We start from the raw sequence: 24,111 nt of genomic DNA on the forward strand, positions 1-24,111 counted from the left end.
CTTACGACATGTATTCCCTGCTGTGCACTCGCATGAGGAATCTACCTGTTCACTTATTCTGTTGTAGGTTTTTCAGTTTAGTTTTTTAATTTACACTCTGTGCATCAAACATTTCCGTCCCATACGTGCTTCAACGTGCAGCTTCTCAGCGGCTCAGAGATGATAAGTGCTGAACTAAGAGCAGCAGAAATCAGCCTGTCCGAACGCGTCTCCGACCGGATCATCGGAGTATCTGACATGTGGCCCTGAGGCCTGAGAGAAACATGATGATGACTTTTTTCACAAGGAGACATCCAACCTGCACATGCACACACTCTCTCTCTTTCTCTCTCTCTCTCTCTCTCTCTCTCTGACGTTGTTGGTTACATGAGCAGCTGAACGGCATTTTGACCCAAAAAACAAAGTCGAGCTGACACAGGCGTAAATGTGGACGAAGGCAAACAAACAGATGTGAGGGCCTGTATGCATCTGAACATGGGAGCAGCCATTTGAGGTACATGAGGTATTTCTGTTTTAAGGTGCACTTGAACTTATACTACAGTCCATTCGAGGGAAGTATTGTAGGCTACTTTTTACCCCACTACATTGATGATCACAGAGAGACTTCTCTCAGCAGATGTCTTAAACTCTGCACAAACACTTTTTAATCAAATGGCATTAGGTATAAACACATGTAACTACTTGGTGCTGCTGTTTAAATGACAAAACCATATAGACTCCAAGTGCTGTTAGTAACTGCTCTGAGCAGAAACACCACAACCTGGCTGGTTCCTCCACTTTAATGGTGGAAAAAAATGGCAGAAACCTCAGGAAGTGCAACAGCGGAGGGATCCCTCTCCCAGGACAAACAGAAAAGCAATTGTTGTTGTGTATAAAGAATAGACCAGCATAGTAAATTTTCAATGTATATGAAGAATATGGATCAGGAGGCTGTCGAGCAACATCAAGGTGTCGTCACACAGACCTGAGATACACAACCTCTTCTCCACCGTGCGGACCTGAAAGAGGACAGACAACACAAACACAACAAACAATTGTTTTTGATCAATCCTCTGATTCATTTCACAATTAATCAATGCATTTGTTTAGTCTGTAAGATGTCAAAAAATCATCACCATTTTCTGAGCTTAAAAAACTTCATAATGCTTCTTCTGTCCAACCAAAAGTCCAAAACCCAGACTCTTCATTTACTCTCATACATAACCCAATAAAAAAGCATGAAATCCTTACATTTAAGAAACTGCCAGCAAGTGTTTGATATTTTTGCTTTCGATACGATACGATACGATATGATATGATACGATACGATACGATACGATACGATACGATACGATACGATACGATACGGTACGGTACGGTACAGTATGGTACGGTCGGCACAGTACGATGCATTGTGGTGGCATATGATACTATAAGCAAGTGCTACCAGCAAGAGTTTGATATTTTTGCTTTCGATACGATGCGGTACGATACGATACGATACGATATGGTACAATACGGTATGATATGGTACGGTACAGTATGTACGGTCGGTACGGTACGCTGCATTGTGGAGCAATATGATACTATACACCTAGTATGATACGAAATAATGCGATATAATGCAATGCAATGTGATATGATATGTTGCAATAAACACAATGCGCTGTGACACTGTGATAAATTTATATTGGACTCAAATGCTGTGCACATACAGCTGCCTCCACAATATAAAAGCAAAAAAAGTAATCAATTGATACACTAATCGTTGGAGCTTTGATCTCAAGCATACAGCACAGACAGATTGGAGGAAAGAAAGAAACACACAAGAGAAGAAGCTAAAGATCCAGATGAGGCTCCAACAGCCAGGGGAGAGAGTTCACAGCACAGCTGATGCTTACAGGACACAAACAAACAAACAAAGAGTTAGAGAGAATGATACAGTTAGGTGAATAAAACATCGCCAAGAGATCAAAGTCCCACTGAAAAGAGGTTGAAATATACTTACTGTGTATTTTCAATAGTTGTGATAAAGCAGTTTGAACAGCAGGGGGCGACAAACTCCGCAGAGGTGAAGCAGAGCTGGAGGGAGCTGTTCTTTCAGCACCACAGCTTCACACACACACATCATCATCATCATCATCATCACCATCTCTGAGCTAATGCTGCACACTAATTACACAGGAGTCGGTCATTTTTTAACCAAAGAAATGTGATGAATTAAAAAGGGTTGAGTTCATGAATTCAAACCCCTTCAGCACGACCGGCGCCAGACTCCGGGCTCATCCTCATCCTCGCTGCTGATTGTCATTCATGGAGAATCATAATCAGAGGATGACACGGTGTCTGCCTTTTTGCAAAGCAAAAAAAATAAACAAATACATCGCTGTTATTCATGACAAGAAATAAGTGGAGGACATGGGAGTGGGGATGACTTCGTGAGGGAGCGCTGCAACAATTGGATCGGACAATAATAAACGGCTGAATCTCAGCCTGTGCGCACAATTCAGCGATCCTCCATCTACCTTTGCAAAGAGAGAGAGAGAGAGAGAGAGAGTCCACCATCGCAACACCCCCTCCTTCCGCCCCCTCCACTCACAGAAACGGAATTAAAAAAAAAAAAAAAAAAAAAATCTTTAATATCTTTCCAGCAACGAGCCTCCATTGCTGCAGCGCTGAGCACACACACACACGCACGCACGCACGCACACACACACACATACACATGCATATATATACACGGTGGGCCTTTTAAAGCGTCACCGGAGAGAAAGACAAAAAGAAAGAAAGAAAGAAAGAAAGAAAGAAAGAAAGAAAGAAAGAAAGAAAGAAGAGGAAGCAGAATCGAGAGCAGCTTCTTTCACACTCATCATCCTGAGAGAAGAAGAAGAAGGAGGAGGAGGAGGAAGAGGAGGAGGAGGAGGAGGAGGAGGAGGAGGGAGAGCCTGAATGTACTGAATGTATACTGCCGCTGACACTGACATCGTGACAACACCAGCAGCTCTGTCTGTGGATCTGTGCGGGTCCCTGATTGTGTAATATATATATATTTTTTATCTTCCTCCTGCAAGCGGCCGAACCTGCATCCGAGCGCGCAAAGCAGAGACAGGAGAAGAAGAAGAAGAAGAAGAAGAGGAAGAAGAAGAAGAAGAAGAAGAAGAGGAGGAGGAGGAGGAGGGTGATTGCAACATTCATCAGAATTTATTTTCCTTCCTATTACATGGCGCAAGGGCTATACAAACGGGACCGTCCTGGGTGTGATACTGCCACGGTGAATTTGGATATTCAAGCAGCAGCAGCAGCAGCAGAGGCAGCGGCAGCATCCTCCTCCATCCCCGGGACAACACGCATCATCCTCGGCTGCGGCGGCGCCCACACCGACTCCTCGTCCTCCTCCTGCCGGCTCTATGTCGAGTGATGGTCGGCTTGCCTTGCTGGATGCTCCCCGCTCTCTCCGGATCGTCGACGACCGAACCTCCTCTGACCGCAGACCCCCATTTTCGGCGGAAACCTTCCCAGAGCTATAGGGCTACATATGGAAACTGGGGATCAGAATTTTAGGAAAAAGGAAAATCTACGCGGTTAATTTCATTTCGTTTTTTTTCCTTTCTTTTCTTTTTTTCTTTTTTTTTTTTAGGTTTTTATCGGTTTCTATCTGTTTGCGTGTGTTTTTTAAAAAGCCTGCGCGATTAATTAATTTATTTGTTGAGCCTTGATTTCCTCACCCCGCCGTGTAAAGGGTTGGTTTGTGGTATTTTTTTCTTTTAACCCGTTATATAATTGCTTTCAGGACTTGAATCCGTCTCTTTTGTTTCCACTAATATGATAGATTCCCCTGCTGTCCTTCGTTTTCCTCCCCACTTTATTATCTCCTTGCTTTTTTCCCAAAACACACTAGAACAATAATATTAATAGCCTAATAGTCTTTAGGGTATAGATATACTTCTGAATTCTTACTAGTAAACGCAATGTTATAACCTCTGACTAAAGTAACTGTAACTCACTGTAACAGACATATTGAACTGTTGTACTGTAAGCCTGCCATTACTCCAACCCCGCGCCCCCCCACACCACCACCACCACCACCTCCAACCATCTCTGTGCTCCATTTGAGCTCACGTTAATTCAGCTCTGTGCTCAGCTGTAACCTTTACAAATCAAGGAACAGGCTCTTTTTCGTTTCTTTTCGCAGGCCTGTAGAGAACAGTCCACGCCAGGCTCGTACTCTGCCGCTGTAGGCTTTAGGACATAAATACTCAGTGTTGTTACTCACTTTTGCTGCTATATCTGCAGCTGAAGGCCTTCTGAAGGGCTGTCGTCCTCTGCACACCTGATTTTTCAACAAAAAAAATCTTTCTGGGTGTTCAGAAAGTAAGAACAAACAGAGAGGAGAGACATCACTGCCTCTTCCTCTCTTCCCCCCCCTCTCTCCAAAAAGCCATCCTCAGTTTTTCTCTTGTTTTGGTCCTCACCCAAACGCAACCATAAGGTTCCTACCGCATCCTCCTCCTCCTTCTTCCCTCTCCTTCCGCTCGAGTATATCCCGTTTTTTCGGTTTGATTTGGTCCCGCAAATTTTCAAATATTTACTTCCTGTACATCAAGAGGAAAGGGGGTCCCCCTTTCATGGAATGCGGAAACATGGGTCTGTTCGACCGCGGAGTCCAGATGCTGCTGACCACGGTGGGAGCCTTCGCGGCCTTCAGCCTCATGACCATCGCGGTCGGCACGGACTACTGGCTGTACTCCCGCGGCGTCTGCAGGAGCAAGTCCATGAGCGAGAACGAGACCAGCAAGAAGAACGAGGAGGTGATGACCCACTCGGGCCTGTGGAGGACATGCTGCTTGGAAGGTAAGAGCAAACTCTCTGTGCTGCTCAACAAGCTCCCCAAACATGCTTTCATTTGTGGGCTTTACAGCTGCCAGTGTCCGGGTGTCAAGTTCTTCTTGGCTTTTTCCTTCCATGACACTTGGCAGTGTAAGGACGCATCTGTTTCTGTTGAAATCTCACTGCATTCATACACCTGAAATCCAAGAATGACAAGGTTTCTGTTTTGGGGCCCCCCTCAAGGGGTTGCAAGATAAATGTGAGGGGTTGCGAGGTTATTAAAAGGACACAAAAGAGGAAAAATCCTCTACCTCTTCGCGTTCCAACATTTCTCTAATGTCGAAACATACTGGATGGTTTTACTTCATCCTGACTCCAATTAAACAACAAAGAAAGTCTCCACTTAAGTCCATACATTTATCTCCTGCATGCAGAGTGACCCCCCAAGGGGTTGGGAGATAAATCTTGAGGGTTGCAAGGTTATTTAAAGGACAGACAAGAGGAAACATCCTAATTCTGACACTTCTACTCCTCACATTTCTGTAATTGCGGACAGTTTTACTTCTCCGTGTCTCTATTGAAATATTACTCTTTGGCTGAAGACGCATGCAGCCTGTGACTCCTTTTTAAAAGGTTGCGTGGTGAGATAAACTGAGACCATCAAGACTAAAACCCTCCACTTAAGTCCATACTAATACAATTCTTTCACCTCCCGCAGGCAGAGCGCGGCAGGTTTCCATTTTAAGACCCCCCTCAAGGGGTTTGCGAGATAAACATGAGGGGTCACGAGTTTATTTAACTAATATGAGAGGAGGAAAATCCTGTCTGTCCTTTAATTTTACTCTAATTTTATTTTTATTTGACAGTTTCACTTCAATCTCACCAAGAAAAATCATCTCTCTGTTGAAGAGATGCATTTCGGTCGACATCACTACTTTTTAAGGGGTCACAAGGCCTTAAAGGAACGTGGATATACACTTTAATCCAGACTGATATGCTGTAGTTCTTTAGGGTGTTCAGCTCCTGCAGGCAGGGTAAAGCAGTTTCTGGTTGCAGCCTGAAGCTGTTGCATAAAAGCCTCCCACACCACTCTGTAACTCTAGTCAGACATTAGAGTTTAAATAATGAAATAATAACATATTCAGGAGCTGTAGTTAGGAAGGAACCGTCATCATACATCAGCCTGATTTATTGGCAAACCAATACAATGGTCTAACCCTAATTAAGGGACACTGCATTGGTTCTGTCCAGGTGAAGAGGATGTGACACAGGGCCGGCACTTCAGACAGGGTGTTTATTTTTAAAAGTAAAGTCACGGCAGAAGAGATGAACCTCTGTCAACAACCTTGATGATGGCGGGGCTCGTCGTCTAACCTTTAACCTCGCCGCGTTCGGTGCTTTCCGAGATGTCAAGCAGCCTCTCGTCCTGAGCGCGCGCAGGTTTTCGAGACAACCTCCCGCGTCTGCCCTGTCAGACGGAGGCGGCGTGCTTCCTGTCATGTTCCAGTGGAGGCACCGACTCCGACACTGTGACCTTGTGAGGGCGCAGAGCATTACAAATCTGCTCATCGTCTTAGCTGTGAGACCCTGAAAGGCCGCGGTGTCTGACTTCATGCTCCTCTGTCTCCTGTGATAAGCAGCTAGACTCTGAGCACCTTCTGTTCAAAGATTAATGGCTGGTTTGAAGTAAGAAGTCCAATTTAAAGACACTAGCGATGTATAAAATGATTTGACTCTGTGAAAGGGTCACTCGTACTGATACAAGCTCACCTCAGCTTTCCAGAGCTGCAAAGTGAGTTTAAAGTCATTGTTCAAACTTCACTGTTTTGGTTCAATATCATTGCTCTCATAGCGTCATTTTTAGCCAGAACGGGCAGCTGTTTTAACTGAATAAGCTCCAATAAAACAACTGTAGCTGCTCAGCACTAGACGGAAACAGAAAGGCCCAGATCGAGCTGCGTGGTGCACATGTGGAGCCAGGCTGCATGCGCAACCGGCCGTCATATGTAATTAATGGATAGAGCAGTGTGACTTCCTGCACCATGCACTGAAAAGTTGAGATTATTTCAATCTAAATAGACAAATATTTCCCTCAATAGCTGATAGAGACCAAAAAAGAGCTAAAAGAGAGTGAGACTGAGATCAGTTGGACACAAAATCAACTCCAATAAGGTCATCAAATGAACCTAAAAGGTGATGATATGTCAGTTTTGTGTTCACGACATGCTTCAACTTCCCCCAAGTGCTAAAAAAAATACTGCAGGTGTAAGGTTTGATTAGGTTTAGGCACAAAAACAACGCGGTTAGAATGCAACAATGAAACGGGAAACCAAACAGTGGCCTCTTGTGTCAAAGTCTGACGTTTTCTTGGAAGGACAGTCTCTCCCTTTTGAGGAGGACTTCAAACCTCAATACTTCTTGATTATTGCACTGTGCCCTTGCCAATATCTGCCTGGCCAGCACCAAGAAGTTGGCTCTGACTGCTTGGTCAGATTCTGAGTCTTGTTTACAGATTTGTTTGATCAATTCTTCGATTTGTTCAGGGAAAGTTCTTGAACGGCTCTTTGTGTCTGGACGCAGAGTCAGCCGGTGGAGCGGGTCGCCCAGGTGTCGAAGTTACCTTGAGCAAGACTGAAGCCCCTGATTGTAATGTGCTCGAGAGGAAAAGTGTTCCTACCAAGCAGAGAAAGATATGGAAAGAAGTTATACCGAAATTAGAATATCCCACTGGTACAAATGTCGAAAAAGTTTTTGATCACAGCGTTTACACCTCAGCTGCTCAAGTGTAAGAAACAGAAAACTGTGGTTTCACTTTTACGACTCCCGATGTGAGTTTGTGAAGGTGTCACAAAGAGTTTCAGAGAAACTATCCGGGTAGATACAAGAGATCACACTGAATGCTGATACAGTGCTCCGGTGTATTAACTCTTCCTACAAGTATAACATTAATGTACATAGGATTAATCACAGCTGGGGTGTAATTGTGACAGTGACTGGCCTTTATCCCTGCCAGGCCATTATTTAATTGGCAAACAAAACGGCACCGAGTCAAGACGAGATCAGGACATCACACTCTTGGCCCGGCGTGTGTGTGTATGTTGCTTTTGTACGGGCACAATGAGAACGTCTCCCTCTGAATCCGAGATCAAAATGGCAGGAAATAAACCCAGATTTGTCATTTGTGATTCATGAATGATCCCCGGCCCAGAAGAGGCAAGGGAGTGAAAGAAAAGGGGGCCAGTGCATTTACTTACCGGGGTCAGATTCATTTAAATTCTAATTCAAATGACTTCCTGCTCAGGAAATTGGGTCTTAAAAAGCGAGTACATTTAATTATAGGTAGTTTGCACGTTTTAAACCAAAAATCGGGGGGAGTATTAAAAAATAGAAAAGTACAGAGCGGATGCAGCTGGAGAGAGGCAGAGATAAGCACGCTGCGAACCCAGCCTTGTTTCAGCACAGATAATCAGGAGGAGTGATATCAATTTTAACATTTCAGATGTTAATTAGGCTTCAGTTTGCAGCACAGCGCAATTAATTCAAAGTGCCAAGATGACTAGCATTCATCTTTCCCCCAGCTCCTCTTAAACGAAGTCTTACTGGTGATCAGGCAGCGACTGAGGCTGCAAATGGTTGAAGTAGTCGCTCCGTCCTTATCGCAGCAGAGAACACAGACTGTGTGTTTGGCAGCGCGGGCCCACACATCCTGCTCGCAGAGTGGACACAGGTGGGCGACGGTTTGTGTTTGTATAACCAGCTACAGGAGAGGAGAACCTGTGAAAAGGCAAAATGGGAATACCCACACTGGGTTGTTCAACACCCTGACCTCTGCTTCACTCACCGCTTGTCAGAGAAACACCAACAGAGAAAAATAATCTCACTCCCGGAAGAAGAAAGGGCTGTGTATCTGGCAGAGGAGCGTACGTAGGTTTGGTTTCAGACAAAATGAAGTCAAATACATACAGTACCTTGCATAATGTATCACAGATTTCCAAGCCAACTGGACGTATTTTAACGCATGTTCATCGGCTCTTCAGTGCAGCATTTTGCATCTATGAACATTTTATGTGTAAATCTGAAAAATTAGGTCGGCAAAATGTAAGCTACAATGCTAATTAACAAAGAGCAGAGTGCAAAACATTCAAGTTAACTGGTTTGGGGTCAGGTTAAAGGTGCACTATGTAGTTTTGGAAAAGAAATGCAAACGCAGGAAGGTAATATTCATAATAATGTAATGATAGAAACTTATTTGATCAATGTCCTTCCATAGCTGAATAAAAAAGCTGTCCTCAAAAATAAATTAGGACCCCGTAACTCCTTTGTGGCTCCTGCGATGTCACTCAGTGTTAAGTTGCATTCTGGGTAATGTAGGCCTCAGATTTAAAAAAGAAGTCCACTTGGTTTAGCATCGCACTCTGACAACACTGTTGGAGTCATGATGGACAGTTTATATTCCAGGCTTTCTTCTTCCTTTTCAAAACCTGGTGCCTACATTACCCACAATGCCGCTGAGTGACATCACTTATCAGATAACATGCAGCTTCCTCTGGAGCCACAAAAGGCTTTATACTACTATTTTCTTTCATAAAGTAGTACTCCCATAAGACCCATTAACACACTTTAATCTTTGAGCCAGGGCCCTCATATTTGGGTCTAGTAGCTCGTGATAACAAGGTATGTCAGATTAAGAATTCAGCCGCTGTTCAACAAATGATTCAGACACATATTTAATCAACAATTAGCCTGAGTAAATATGAGCATCGGATCAGACTCTGTATTGGCACATAGATATATTAAAGGACTCGGGCGAAAACATCTTCGTCGTAATATGCCTGATATATACATTGTGTCTCAGTATTATTGCTTTAATGATCACCAGCCAAGTGCAATAGTTATGAAGATGCATTAAAGGTCAAACGGTGCAGTTTGGGATGTATTACTCTCCGGGGGAGGGATCACTTGTCCTGAGATCTGATTGGTTTCAATACCTTCAGATGATTATTATTGGAGCTCACGCGGAGACCATTCGAACAGGAAGAATTTCATAACTATTCAACACATTAGGGTCCAGTTATGTCATTTCGACAATCACATTAGAGCTGCAACGATTGGTTAAATAATTGATGAGTCGATCAGCAGAACATTAGATAAGAACTATTTTTCTGGTTCCAGCTTCTCCAGTAGGAGGATTTTCAGCTTTCTTCTGTTTGATATCTTCGTAACATTTTTAGTTTTTTGGACTGTTGGTCAGAGAAAACAAGACACTTGAAGATGTCACCTTGGGCTCTGTAAAGTTGTGACATACAGTTTGTACTATTTTCTAATAAGACTATTAATTGAATAAGTGGCAGTTTTAGATTACTTGTTGCTGTTTTCATAGTCCTGAAGCTCGATCCCCATATAAATATCTGAAAATATAACATTAATATGTCTCAACATGTCAATTGGATTTCATTTTTTATTTGTTCTGCATTAGTATTGCTTCTTGGATCAGTTTTGTAAACTGGTTCAAGTGAAGACAGGATTTTGATCAAGATATCTGACAAAAGCCAGAAGGCAACTCAGGCTGTTTCAATCTTCAGAGGTAGAACCTGCACCTATGCTCCTCCATTGCAGATGTTAAGTATTTTGGATGTGTGCAATTCAGACTTGCACTCTTGAGGCGGTATTAAACTTCCAGTGATTGTGTTTCCACAAACACAGATGTGGCTGCAAACAGTGTGGGTGCAGAGAGAGATTCAGCTGCTGAGGCATGAGCCGTGCACACAGTAAACATGTGTGTTGCTGATGAATCGGGCCCCGGAGGCCGCCGCTCCTCCGTCCTATCTGGGACGACTTTAAGAGCAGTCGCTGTGCCCCCCTGTGCTCCCAGCCAGGTGTAGCGCTCTGCGTTTGCTGCTAATCTGAGGCATTCATCTTCATTACAGCGCCGCCCTCAGGCTCCACAGTGGCAAGGAGGAGAGAGAGAGAGAGAGAGAGAGAGTCAGGGAGGAGGCGTGGGAGAGAAATGGTGGACCCCGTGATGAAGGAGGGCGACCATGGTGTCTGATGTTTTGTCTTTTATTACCTGAAGACGTGTCTGTTAAGGCTCATAATTCAATGTGTTTGCTCTTTTCTCTTGAAAATCACAAACTGCAGGGAGTGCCATGTAATTTCCTTCATGTCCACTCCACAGAGCTTCATCCAGGACTGCAAGTTATATCTACTTTCGGCAATTAAGCTTAAACAAGTGTACAGCCATGCTAGCAGCTCTGCGAAGCTGTTCTGCACAGCGACGCGGTGCTAACATTAGCATGCTGACATGCTCACAGTGCTAATATGCGGATGTTTTGGAAGCAAGTTTACCATGTTCGTCATCTTATTTTAGCAGGTTAGGATGCTAACATATTTGCTAATTAGCGCAAAGCTGAGTTTGATGGGAATGTCATTAGTTTTGGTCATTAACCAAACTAAGATTTTTAACTCAACTTTAACTGATATTCTGGCAATAAGAAGACACATATGGGACATATTTTAGTGACACAGTATACCAAAGTCCAGTAGAAGTAATGACCCCGCAAATGTTTTCTTATTCTATGTCAGCAAGGTTTTGGCCTCTTTCTCCTTGTGATTGTAGATTTAAAGTTGAACATTTATAAGAATTTTAGTTGAAAACATTAAAAAATGAACAAAAATTATCCAGTAAATGTGAAAAAATACAAGTTTTGACATTATGACAAGAATGAATTATGTTGAAGAGATCTACTGAAGTTGGCATGCTATCAGGCTAGCCCAGCCGTCCTGGTCTTAAGCTCCTGTGCTAGCAATGGGAACACTCCCTCAGTGCTCCAAGCCCTCAGACCAGGCCGCTTACTCCGTGGCTAACTTGGCTAGCCAGCTAACGGCAGCTACAGTTAGTAGCAATTAGCAGTTTTCTGGTGATAGGCTAGCTGGTGCCCAATTCTTACATATTGCACCTTTAACTTTTGAGTTGTAGCCATGGAAATGTGTTCTTTTCACCTGCACCATCATGCACTTCAGTTTTCTTCACATGACAGATTATTTACCAAAAAGCTTTCCCTTTTTTTTTTCTTTTTTTAGCTGAAATGGCTTCAGTAAGGCATCCCACGGCTCCCACCGATCACTACAGATCACAGTTCACACACACTGCCTCATGATTTTATGTATGAGCATGTGGGAGTATCAATGAAGTGTACATACATGCATTTAAAACACATGTGGGAGTATGTTGTGTGTGCGCTTTAGTGTACTTAAACATGTTTGAATGACGATGTTTGTATGTGTGCGTGTGTACAGCAGAGAGGCAGGATGAGAGGCAGGCCTGAGATAAAAGCAGATAGCAGAGCGGAGCGGCAAAGAAGAGCGGGATTAGTCTCATAGTCCAATCAGATAAGGATTACCCAGCTGGAGTATGCCCACCCAGGCTAATGTCCTGGCCCTAAAGTGGCATTACACTGTATTATGACACCGATCCACTGTACACCCAGCTGCATGGGCCGGATTACAGTTAGTCACAAGTTGAGAGCAGCGTGGATGAAAAAAAATGTATTCAGGGCCTCGCAGCCACTTGTTGAAGCAGAAACCGAGTCTTGCCTCCTCCGTCTCCCCTCAGCTGCTGGTGTAAAGTGACTGAGCTCTACTGCACTGCACTGTCACTCTGCCCTGCAGCCGGCGATGGATGGGATTCATTTTGCCCTCGCCTGCCTTCCATTGAAGCTCCGCTGAGACTGCAGACAGTCGCTGCCGAACACGACTGTTTTATTGGTCTCCACCTTGCCCTCTCTATTGCCCACTAAGGCCAAATTACAGGCCAGACATTACCGGATTAGGCTGAGGCCGGAGACAGTCTTAAGAGCAGTGCAGGACTGTGTTGTGTTTTGCTGTCGAGGTCTCCGTTTGTTATAATTCTTCAGTTACAGCGATGTGCATCAACAGACTCTGGTACCCGGGTATCAGTGTAGAGTTCATTGATTGTGTTTGAGTGCAGCCTCAGGTCTGTTTAGGTTTGACACCAGTGCTGTTACGATGCAGCACAAAATAGTATAAACAATACAGTATTTGCGACATGAACTGTTTTTTTTTATTCTCCAACTGACCTCAGGGGCAGCCATTTTAAATCATCATAAAACTTCTGCCTAGAAGATGATAGACACTGGCAGAAAAATGGCACCAACTTGTAGAGCTTCAAACGGGCCTTGGGGGTCTCGGGGGTCAGACTGCGGCACTGACTGGCTTACTTACAGGTTGAGGGAGGTCACATTCACTGGGTTCATCTCAGCTGCCTGTCCTAGGAGCTCCAGGTTGGACTCCAGTAGGTTCAAACATTAAAGTTACAAATAACACTAACCGATCGAGGCAGCAGTAGACCAGCAACTGCCATGTTCTGCAAGGTAAAATACTGTTTTATCGAAGTAGTCTGGTGGATTTGAAGAGAGCGCAGATGTACATAAGAGCTTTGGTTCCCCATTCAACAGGTCCGCCATCGTCATGAGTTGTGGTATGATGTTCGTTTCGCACAACGTGATTGGTTGATGCTGTCCTTCGCGCTGCTAATGCTGTCCAGTAATGTTAAATACGCCATGAACCCAACTTGCAGTAGCCATCAGTGTTATTGACAGAACCCAACGCGACAAATGTCACATCGTCATGATCTGTTTGTCATTTTACTCTTCTGGAGCGCAGGGAAAAGGTTTGGCGAGCAGGCACATGGAGAACAGAGGTACGGGTCGTCAGATCCACGGAAAAGAGCCGGCAAACCGGTTTGTAATTAAGGATTTAAAATTCACTTGTCACTCATGGTGATTAACGGGGCACAGCGGGCGGGCATGCTGCTCCACCAGGAACATCTATAAATGGACAAAAGGGCGCAGATTCAAGAGGTTATTTTTATAACATTTTACTTCTGATAGTACTTCTGTTTAAACCATCGAAGGAAGAAACAACTCTGTTTATATTACATTACAATGTACAAAGGAAAATGGAGATTTAAAGAGAACACTTGTGTAAAGAAAGACTCCATTATGATTCCCCCTCTTGTCTATTAATAGTCACGTCTCGGTCGCTTCGTGTGGCAGCGTTCGTCCGTCCTGACCGAGTCTGTGAGATGAGATGGACAGTAGACGGGTGTGATGGTGTGGTAATTGGTTTAGTGTATGATTAATGGCTCAGATGGGTATGGTCGATGGGAGAGAGGTTGTAAACTTCAGTGGCACTCTCCCATAAATGTTGTCACCCGCTCAGCGCAAGGACCCCTCCACCCCCAGCCCCCCCACTCCCTCAGCATCGGCTATAAATTAAAAAATAAATAAATAAAAGCATTAAAGACGGGGCATGCGTCAAAGGAGGAGCAGCGTTTCAGTTACTACATAATAATTATCCCCTCTGACCCCCGACACAGCAGTATCACTGTGCGTCTGTGTGAGTGTGTGGCTCTAGCTTTGATTTACACGTGTTATTTTTAGCTGCAGTTGGTCCTGTTGGGTGGGGTCTATCTTTATCCCACATGACCAGAGAACAAATCAATACCAAACATACCCTGGGCCAGTCTCTGTGTAAGCACACTGTGTGGCACCAGACCATGATAGGTGAGCACTGCTGACTGCCTGGTAGCAGCACGAGCATTTCCATGTCAGCTTACAACTGTAACTCAACATGTTTCCATTTAAAACAGGATTTTGGGACCAAACCAAACCAAAAATCTGTCAAAATCAAAATGATGAAGCTGGACAGAGGAGACGAGAATATTGCAGCAGAGTGGTTTGAAAAGTTTCTCTGAATATTTAAGTAGCAAACTACAAATGTCCAAAACTGTTTTCTGTGCTAAAATGAAGCTAAAGCCAGCAGTTGGTTATCTTAGCCTATCTTAGCCTAAGAATGGCTAAGAAACAGCTAGCTTTTTTAGAAATCCACCAACCAGCATCTCCAAAACTCACTAGTAAACACACAAAATCATATTTATTAATTCTTTTCAAAAACTACAGTGTAAAAACAACAGGTGGTGGTTTTAAGAATGGTGATATACATGACTGCTCCCCAGCTGGGACCTGATGGCAACAACCTTAACCCTCAGACAGAGCCAAGCTAGGTGCTTCCCCCGGTTTCCAGTCTTTGTGCTAAGTTAACTTGCTTCTCAGCTACATGTGCACAGCATTTGAGTCCAAGAAAAATTTCCCAACGACGACAAAGTGTCTCATAATGTACCTCATCGTTTAGTATCGCATCGTTTAGTATCGCATCGCATCGTATCGTACCTCATCGTATCGTATCGTATCGTACCTCATCGTATCGTATCGTACCGTATCGTATAAACAAGATTAATTTATTTGTTATATACAGTACATATACATGCACATAAAATGGCAATATATAGAGAGCAGAAACAGTTAGTTGATTGTTAGATTAGAATATTAATTAGCAGCTTTTTGATTCTGATAATTTATGAAGTTATTTATCACACAAAAATGCCAAATGTTCTCTGATTTCAGCCTCTCAGATTTGAAGATTTGTTGCTTTTCGGCGTCATATATGATCATTAACTAATCAAGTTTAAGTTTAGTAAAAGTAAAACTCAGACAAAACATGGAATATGAAGACACCACCTTGCTTTCTTGGAATCATAGATTTCCATGATTTTTCACTGTTTTCTGAGATTTTATCGACAAAAATATCGATTGCTTTATCAAGTGAGGAAAATAATCTTGAGGATCAATCAATAAATAACGCACTACATTGGTTGATCACGCCTCTCAAACCACTGCAGCTTTCAAAGGTCAGAGGTCAAGAGCAGAAGTGTAATCCAGTGTTATCAGCCTCCACAAACATTGTCTTCTGTTTGCTCCCAGCCACTGTTTATTAAACAAATGTTGTTCCCTTGAAAATGTAAAGTTTCCACGTTAAAGTGGTTTGAATACCCACTCGATTTTCACTGAGATTGCACTCTGATTACATAGAATTGATCCTCTTACAATGAAAGTGTAATTACCAGCAGGCCAATCTCTGATTCCATCGCAGCAGAGCTCCTTTCTGTTCCACTTCAGCGGCCGTATCCTTAAGCTGTGGAAACATCCCAAAGAGACCCTGTAGTAAATGATAATTAACTGCAGATACAATCCATTCATTTTAAGGAGGTGCGATTCACTCGTTTTTTTTTCCTGCAATGGCACAGAGAAAGTACGACAATCTGCCTTTTGATTAATTGGTGGTGTCTGCGGTGCAGTTCATTTGCAATCTATTATGCCGTATTTGCTTTGTGTCAGAACGCAGCCCAAACACACTGCATCATCTCAGAGAGGGGGGGAGGAACGGGCGCAAAGTTAGGGTCTGTTTGGTGGCTTTACACCAACTGGATGTACGACTGCCAGCTGATAATGATGATAATAATAATAATGTCTGTGTGTCTTTTTAAAGGGTCACAAAAATATCATTTCACACATTCTGGTGCAGTTTTGTTTGGGAATAATTCTTCTCTAGAGGGACTTTAAATAAACTGTTGACGGTGAAGAACAGTATTTCTGTTAAGACATGCTGCTGTTGAGTTTATTAGTTTTTTGATGTGTGTAATATTATTATTAGATCACTTTCTGTGGAATCATAACAGAACTTCATTACAGCTTTGTTACAGCAAAGCTTGTCAAACATGGAGATCTGCTGCCGTTCTCTGATTTATATTTCTGTAAATTTAATATCTGAGGGTCTGTACCCGGCGACACTTTTCACTATTTTGTGACACTTTATGGACAAAAAAATGAATGAACTACTCATCAAAATAATCATTAGTTGCGGCCCTAAATAAAATGATTACATCTTGTCACTGTTTTACAAAATTCGGGGTGTTTCCAGGCGAACCAACTCATTTTTTGCCTTACAGATCTGAAGTTTATCTTTTGATTTAATTCACAATGGGACATAGTTCATAGGGTTTAGCATACTTGAGCTAAAATTGAAGCAGATTTATTGATTTTCTGAACAACATCAAATTTATCTGCAACTTTTTCTCTTTCAATGAATCGTTTAAACATTTTTTGTGCCAAAACTGCAACATTTCACTCTTTCCAGCTTCTGAAATATGAATATTTTCTTGTTTTCTTTGTCTTCCATGATACAACACTGAATATTTTGGGGTTTTAGACTTCTGGTAAGACAAAAGATGTCACCTTGAGCTATGAGATGGGCATTTTTTGCAATTAGACATCGTAGAGCTCAAAGCAGTAATCAATAGTGAAACTAAACATAAACTACAATGGCCAGAGAAATAGATAAAGATAGATAAAAAGTGATTTGGGTGAAGTGACCCTTTAACATGTGATTATTAGTATGAACTAAATACGAAGACTTCTTCTAATAAACAAACAAACAGCTGAGAAAAGACGACAGCGATGTTCCCACCTCTGCAAAGCCCTCTTAGCACCTAGTGGGAGAGCGAGAGTCTCAGGTCTGGATCTTGGAAGGGGGGCAGGGGGATGCTGAGGGTTTCTGTAGCTGAGCTGTGGGTCACCGCCCCGGGCCGGGTGGAGGACAGAGGAGGACGGCTGGAGGTAACGCCAGCAGGGCAGAGTCTGAGCATGACAGATGGAGAAGTGAACACAGGGCACATATAGAGGGCAAGGAGGATGGAGGCAGAGAGCATGAAGCACTTCTACAGTAACATTAAACAGCCGGTCTGTGAGGATGAAGGTGATCCGGTCCAGATGGCTCAGGATCAGTGCAGGTGTGTGTCTGTATTTAAAGTGTATATACAGGACAAGGCTTTGCTGTGTATTCAGATATCAGGTGTCTTTGGTATTTGACATCCAATATGATTGATTTGTTTTCTGTGCAACAATGCAAAGACACCAGACAGTGTTGTAAATTCAGACAGACAGTTGAGCTGAGGATTGATTTTTTCTGAACTGCAGACACTTTAACAGGTTGTGTTCTTCTTAACCTCACCTGTGGCCCTTTTATCACTATTGATTATTCTGTTGATTATTTTATCGATTATCCTTTAGTGAGCGAAGAGGCCGTGAACACACAGAGAGCATGATCCTCCTGTTTGCTGCTGTCTGGCGTTTACCGCTGCACGTTCATGGTGACGTAGAGAGGAGGGAGGGGGGATGCTAGCTGCAAAACGGACGGGAAGTTAGCTAAAACGCTTGCACCAGCTTTAATCAATAACCACCTTTTTCAGAAAACCAACAAGACAAAGATTCTGCAGCCATGCTAGCGGCTCTGTGAGGCTGAACATGTCATACAGTGGTGTTTTTTAGCTAAATGCTTACATGTATTCATCATTTGTCTGGACCAAAGTGCTGTACCAACAACGCCGTCCTTAACGATAACACTTTTATACAGTATTATTTTATTTCACTTTCCTCCTAGATTTTTAAATTGATTTCATTTTTCCAGACAGATTTTCATCAAATAAAAAAAAATAAAAAATTGAAGTAGGTTTGGTGTCATCAGAGGCATAGCACGTCCTTTGGCAGCCGTATTGATGGCGAAGCCCTCGAGGCACCGAACTGGCCTTTGTGGCTGCCCTGTCTGTCTCCGAGGACGTCAGATCTGCCTGTCAGTGTGACGCTGCTCAGATGGTCATGTTTACTGCACTCCAGAGTGACTATTTACTGCAGTCGACAGGGCTGGCAGACCCCACTGTCACAGCAAATGGTGCTGTTGGGAAAACAAACAGTTGTAATGAGATTGTATCTGTCAAATGAGACTACCGAAACCGCTTCGATCCAAAACGGTATAAGACGGCGAAGAGTTCACTGGCGGGGTTAATCTTTGGAAGTTTGACAGTTCAAACTGCACCACCGGTATGATTTTTATTTCAGTGACTGTTGAATGTGACCTAACTTTAATTGATTCAGACGCTGTTTGTTCTATCACTCACATGTCTAGCTGGAGCAGCTTGATAGAGTGAGTTGGGCGTTTAACCTGAAGGATGATGATTTAATAGGCCTCCTACAGGAAATGATGTAAACCTGGTGTCTGGGAAAGGCTGACACTCGATTATTCATGTCTGTGGAGGTACGTACTGCGACTCTAACGCTTAGACAAAGCGTCGGCCAAACTGCTGACGACGCTGCTGATTTTCGCCGGGATAAAAAGACAACGCCGCGCTAATCTGCGGATCAGAGCGAATCAGGGAATTTGTCAAAATGAAGTGGCCGCTGTTATCATCGCTACATCCTGATGTAGGCGAGGATAAGGTGTTGCTAAGTCCACTGAGGAGGATGATGTAATTTCCAGGAGAGCATGCTGCCTCTCTCCTCCCCCTCTCTTCTGTCCTGTGTGTGTGTGTGTGCAGGCATGTGTGTGAGCGCTCACCTTCATGTCTGTGTGTTTCTGTGAGCAGTAAGGAACAGGATGAATTTTTAATGAGGAGCAGCGTGGCTTCCCTTTGCTCCCTCAGATCACTTTCCAGGACAGGGAGTCTCTCATGATCATGGCAGCATGCACACAGGCAGCTCTGGGTGAGAAAGAGCCACGCACACACACACACACACACACACACACACACACACACACACACACACACACACACGTATTAAATTTTTTCACCTGGAAATGACTGCAGATGTCACACAGATGTGAAGCGCACGTGTATGTTTTTTTCCTTCCTCTCAGCAGTGAGTGTGTCGTTGCAGTTGTGTGTCTGTAATCGTCCCGTATTGTGTGTGTGTGTTTAATGTGTCATGCAGTGACATCACCACGGTGAGGGCCTACGCTGTGCCGGTCTTTAGGATGACTGCATGAACAAGTTGTGAAAATGAATCTTTTATTTACCCACAGTGTTCCTCATACCACTCGCTCCGGGGCAGCTCAGCCACAAAGTCAGAACACAACTAGTATTCAAGGCCGCGTGTCTGGGAATTGAGGGAAAATAAACTGAATATAAGAGCCTACAGCTCCTCTCTTCCCGATCCACATGTCTGCATTGATCACTGAACAAAATCTAATCGTCTATGCCCTCGCTGGCGCCATGCCAATTAAGTATTAGACAGCAGAAGGGTGAGAATTACCAGAGCAGTCTGATTAGATTATTCTGAAATGAGCTCAGACTGTGATATGCAGGTTATATGTTGTAGGCATGTGGACATTGTGTCCTTCACAATGATTGAGACGTTACTGCAGAAACAGGGATCGAACATACATATGTATAAGGTCGGGCGCTCTTTGAAATCTTTCATAATCTAATATAACGAATGCTAATATAACCCTTTCATTCATTATTCTGCTGACTGTTTTAGAAAACAGTGTTTAACAGTCAGTGTTTATTTAAACAGCCAAGATTATTTCCTGAAAAAAGTTCAGTATACATTTAGTCAAATTAGTAATTAAATCAGAGAATAAGAAAACAGGAATAAGAAACATAATCTGGAAACTGTAAAGCACATCTCATAACATTAATATTTGCTCTGTTCCAGTGACATAGTCCTAATATTGAACATGCTAGCGTACTAGCATATCTTACTTGTTAATGTCAATGTTAAGTTATACCTGTGCTGTGGCTGATGCGACAAGGCAAAGTGTCGAAAGAAGGCCAATTTAGTTTTTTTCTGTTGTTTGTAATGCAAAAAGGTGAGCAAACAATGTGTTGTTCTGAGAAATGTAACTGTCAACTATGCTAATAGAGTTGTCACAGCTAAAGTGTTAGCAAACAGCTGCCGACTTACACATTGAGCCGACACAGAGAAATATGTGAATCTGTCTATAGTCCTTTTTGCTCTGGTTTGGTCTCCACCAGCTGCTGAGAAGATTGCCTGGCCCTTCAGTCGCTTTCTATTGCCAGTCGTCTACTGTTTTAGGGACTACATTCAGTTTCATTTTGTCTTACTTCAACCGCAGTCACATCATATCTTTTCATAATGTAATTACAAGAAGTGGGAAATAACGTTCATGTCAGATTCTTAGTTCCGAGTCAAGGAAAACTGGTAAAAATCTGAAAGGGAGGAATGCTAATCACTTAAAAGGAGCTATATACAGTTTGTGGAGTTGATGAGTATTTATGTAATAATGATAGTGAATATGTGTGAGCTTTAAAAATCAAAACATGGAGCTAAAGCAGCCAAAAGCTACTGATTTGTGTTGATTCTCAGCGGTGTTCTCTGGCAGTACTAGCAACCCATTTGATTCCATGTTAACACCAACAGCTTGTTTTTTTTAACACTGTAGTGGTCATAGCACGAGCAACACAGGTACAACTAATACATTAATGATAAGCTGTTTTCCAGATAAGTGCCCATGTTAGTCATGCCGCCTTGCACAATAATACCAGGGTGGTGGAGGTGGCTCAGCTGAATGAAATGCAGTTTGTATTTGGGATCCAAAAACAAAAAAACTAAGTCATTATCTATTCAACCCTCATGCTGATGGAAAGTCGGGTAAAGTTTTGTTGTCCACTAAACACTGAAGTAGATGGGGACACAAAAACACACAAAAAAAGCTTGTGCACCCGCTCCAGACTGGATCCAAGCTAACACATTTTAGCTCAGCAGCTGAAGTGAAGATTTTGGTTTAAAAATGGGTATAAATGAACTATAAGTGGACTACGAATCTTCACCTGACTGTTCCATTGTCATGAGGATTTCACTTTTGGACAGCACACCTGTGGTTTCCACGCAGGGAGACTGACCTATTGTTCCCAAATCAGAGTATGAGGGGAACTTTTCCACACGCCCAACACATATCCACACTTTACATTCCACAATCCTATTTTCAGTGTCGTCTTTCAGAGCGCACTCTTCTCACACTAATGCATTTTTCTAATTTTAGCCGGAATTGATCAATTTGTGATTCTGCTCGGATAGACGTGCCGAGACGAGCACTCAGACTGTCTGTGCGTTTCGTGGATTTTCCAGCTTTCATCATACAGTGCAGGTTTGATGAAACACTGTAGCTGTCAGAACGCGCCGCTTTATGGATCCTTTCAATAGATTTTTCAGCACACATAGTCCGCGGTTGAAGAAGAACTGGTCATTATCTTGTACTTTTATTGTCGGCTCTAATGTGAGTGTTGGTACTCTGGCTTCGTCAAATTCAGCAAAAGCAAACAGTGACCTTGTTGATCGACGCTCTTCATCTGGAGGATTTTATTCATCTCCACTATATTTCCTCTGTTTACGCCCCTTTGATTCACCCGTCATGTTGCATATTTATTCATTTCACCGACTGCAGCCGCTCCCGCGTGCGTGCCCTTGAAAGGTCACTCGACAAAATGGACATTTGCTGATCGCCGTACACATTTCACTTCGCTCATTAACTATATGGAGTCAGACGAGCTCTCTCCGTGTGTGCGTGTGTGATTCTCAAACGGAAAGATGTAGGTCACACTCTTCTCCGAACGTCATCTCTCAAAAATGTGCTTGTAGTACGCAGAGAGACAGGCTCGTCGCCGCGAAACGCTAACCACATACAGGCTTAATTAAAACGATTACCCAGTAGAATTAAGTGCCGATCACATGGCTTCTCATCTCCTCTAACCAGGCCCCGCTTCCCTTTTCCAGAGGCCATAATATTAAATTTCTCCAGCAGCTACATGGGGATTTAACTGAAGAGAAAGACACAGGGAAGGATGGGAGGAGGAATCAAAAGAGGCAGTGAAGAATTGGCGGGGAGAAAACTGTGTTCAAGAGGACGTTTGTCTTATATCAGAGGAGGGGGAGTGTTGGGGGGGAGTGTGGGGGGGAGGTGTGTTGTGAGCACACGCTCTCTCGCATGGACACATACATCCCCAGCAGCAGCATTTACATAGATGTAATGAAACAGGGAAATGGATGAATACAAGCCTCCATCCATCTAGCCATCTTGCCTGCCCTCCCTTCGCCGCCGTCCCCTTAAACTCCCCCCTTTTTTTTTTCTCCTCCTCCTCCTCCTCCTCCTCCTCCCAGCATGCCGCGCTGCTCGCCGCTGCAGCAGGGCAAGAGATGACATGTGGACACTCAGTGAATTGCCAATCGCCACCGAGAGAGAGAGCGAGAGAGAGAGAGAGAGAGGGAGAGGGGAGGTGGTTTGACGCATCCAGACTGCAACCATTGGCTTTTTTTTTTTTTTTCCTACATTAAAGATTAGAAAAAAAGAACTGCAGAGAAGCACTACACTGAATACTGGATGTATCTCCCCCCCTTTCTCCTCTCTCCAAGTCTCTCCCTCCTCACCCCCTTTTGCTTCTCTGACCCTCTCTCACGCTACCTCACCCTCTCCCTCCCTCTCCCTCTCACATACTTTCAGCTCAGGAAGAGAAATCAATAGCCACAAATTAATCATTCTGCCTTGGGCAGTCCAAAGGAGGAGGAGGTGGTTGGAGGGGGCAGGAGGGGAGTGGGGGCGCCAGAGAGCGGGGCGTTTAGAGAGCTACAGGAAGGTATTAGGAGCGATTTCTGGAGACGTTAAGAATTTAGGGAGTTTGGGACCACACACACACACACACACACACACACACCTCGACTATAAGAGGAGAGTGTGAGCGAAACGCTGCAATAGGTGTGTTGAGGCTGAAGCAACAGAGCTGTGAGCTGGAGTTTGGAGGGCATTCAAGGGACAACTGGAGCTGCGGGAAAGTTGTGAAAGTTTACTCCGGGAAACACATTTAAGGTTGTGTGTTGACCAGCGTGCTCGTCAAGTAATAAAAGTGTGGCACTGCTGATTCGAACACTAAGGAGCAGAGAACACGAACACAGCGGAGCGCAGCATGACTTTCTGTCGGTCGTCAGAGCAGCGTCGCAGCGGTATACTGGTTTCAAGGTGCAACGTGGTAGGATCAGTTACTACGAAAGTAGTGTTAAGGGTAGTGTGAAGGTAATGGGGATGGAAATGTGCAAATAATGACCATCGTAACAGAATAGTTCCATCTAAAATTCATTTTACTGCCTCACATTCACTCTTAAACACCTATGTTTCAAGAGCAGAACGTAGCAGACTGTATTTCCAGCGGGATTAGAATATTTTAGATATAAGATCATAAAATACTCGTCTCATAATCATCTGTGAGGACGTCTCAATCAGGTTGTGGCTGTGGAGATCCATGCCAACGCTCTTGCTGCTCTCCTGTATGCTGACTCAAAGTCAGTCGCCCAAACCGTTACATTTCTTCAATACACTGTATGATACACGTCGCTGTGTGACGGTGTTGCTCTGGCATGTTGGTATGGAGGATGTGTCCGATGAAAGACACGTGAGGTGATTTGAGGAGCGAGGCTCGTCTTTTCTACGACAACCTGTAAAAATAATAAGAGTTTCTCTGGCACGGCGCAGATCCTCAGCAGTCGCTATTCATTTCTGTTTTTCCAAAGCACTTCCATTTTATGACACCGCATTTGGTATATT

At 43.6% G+C, this 24,111-nt stretch overlaps 1 protein-coding gene across 1 annotated transcript in view; it reads left to right on the plus strand.

Moving 5' to 3' along the window:
• The first annotated feature begins 4,604 nt into the window (after positions 1 to 4,604).
• The window catches only part of cacng2a (calcium channel, voltage-dependent, gamma subunit 2a), a 60,364-nt gene continuing 40,857 nt past the window's right edge, over positions 4,605 to 24,111 (plus strand). The window contains exon 1 of the mRNA XM_073494879.1: positions 4,605 to 4,830. Coding sequence (XP_073350980.1) covers positions 4,605 to 4,830 — 226 coding nt within the window. The remainder of the gene's footprint in view (positions 4,831 to 24,111) is intronic.

The sequence above is a fragment of the Pagrus major genome, chromosome 23, assembly GCF_040436345.1.
Source record: "Pagrus major chromosome 23, Pma_NU_1.0".
NCBI lineage: Eukaryota > Metazoa > Chordata > Actinopteri > Spariformes > Sparidae > Pagrus > Pagrus major.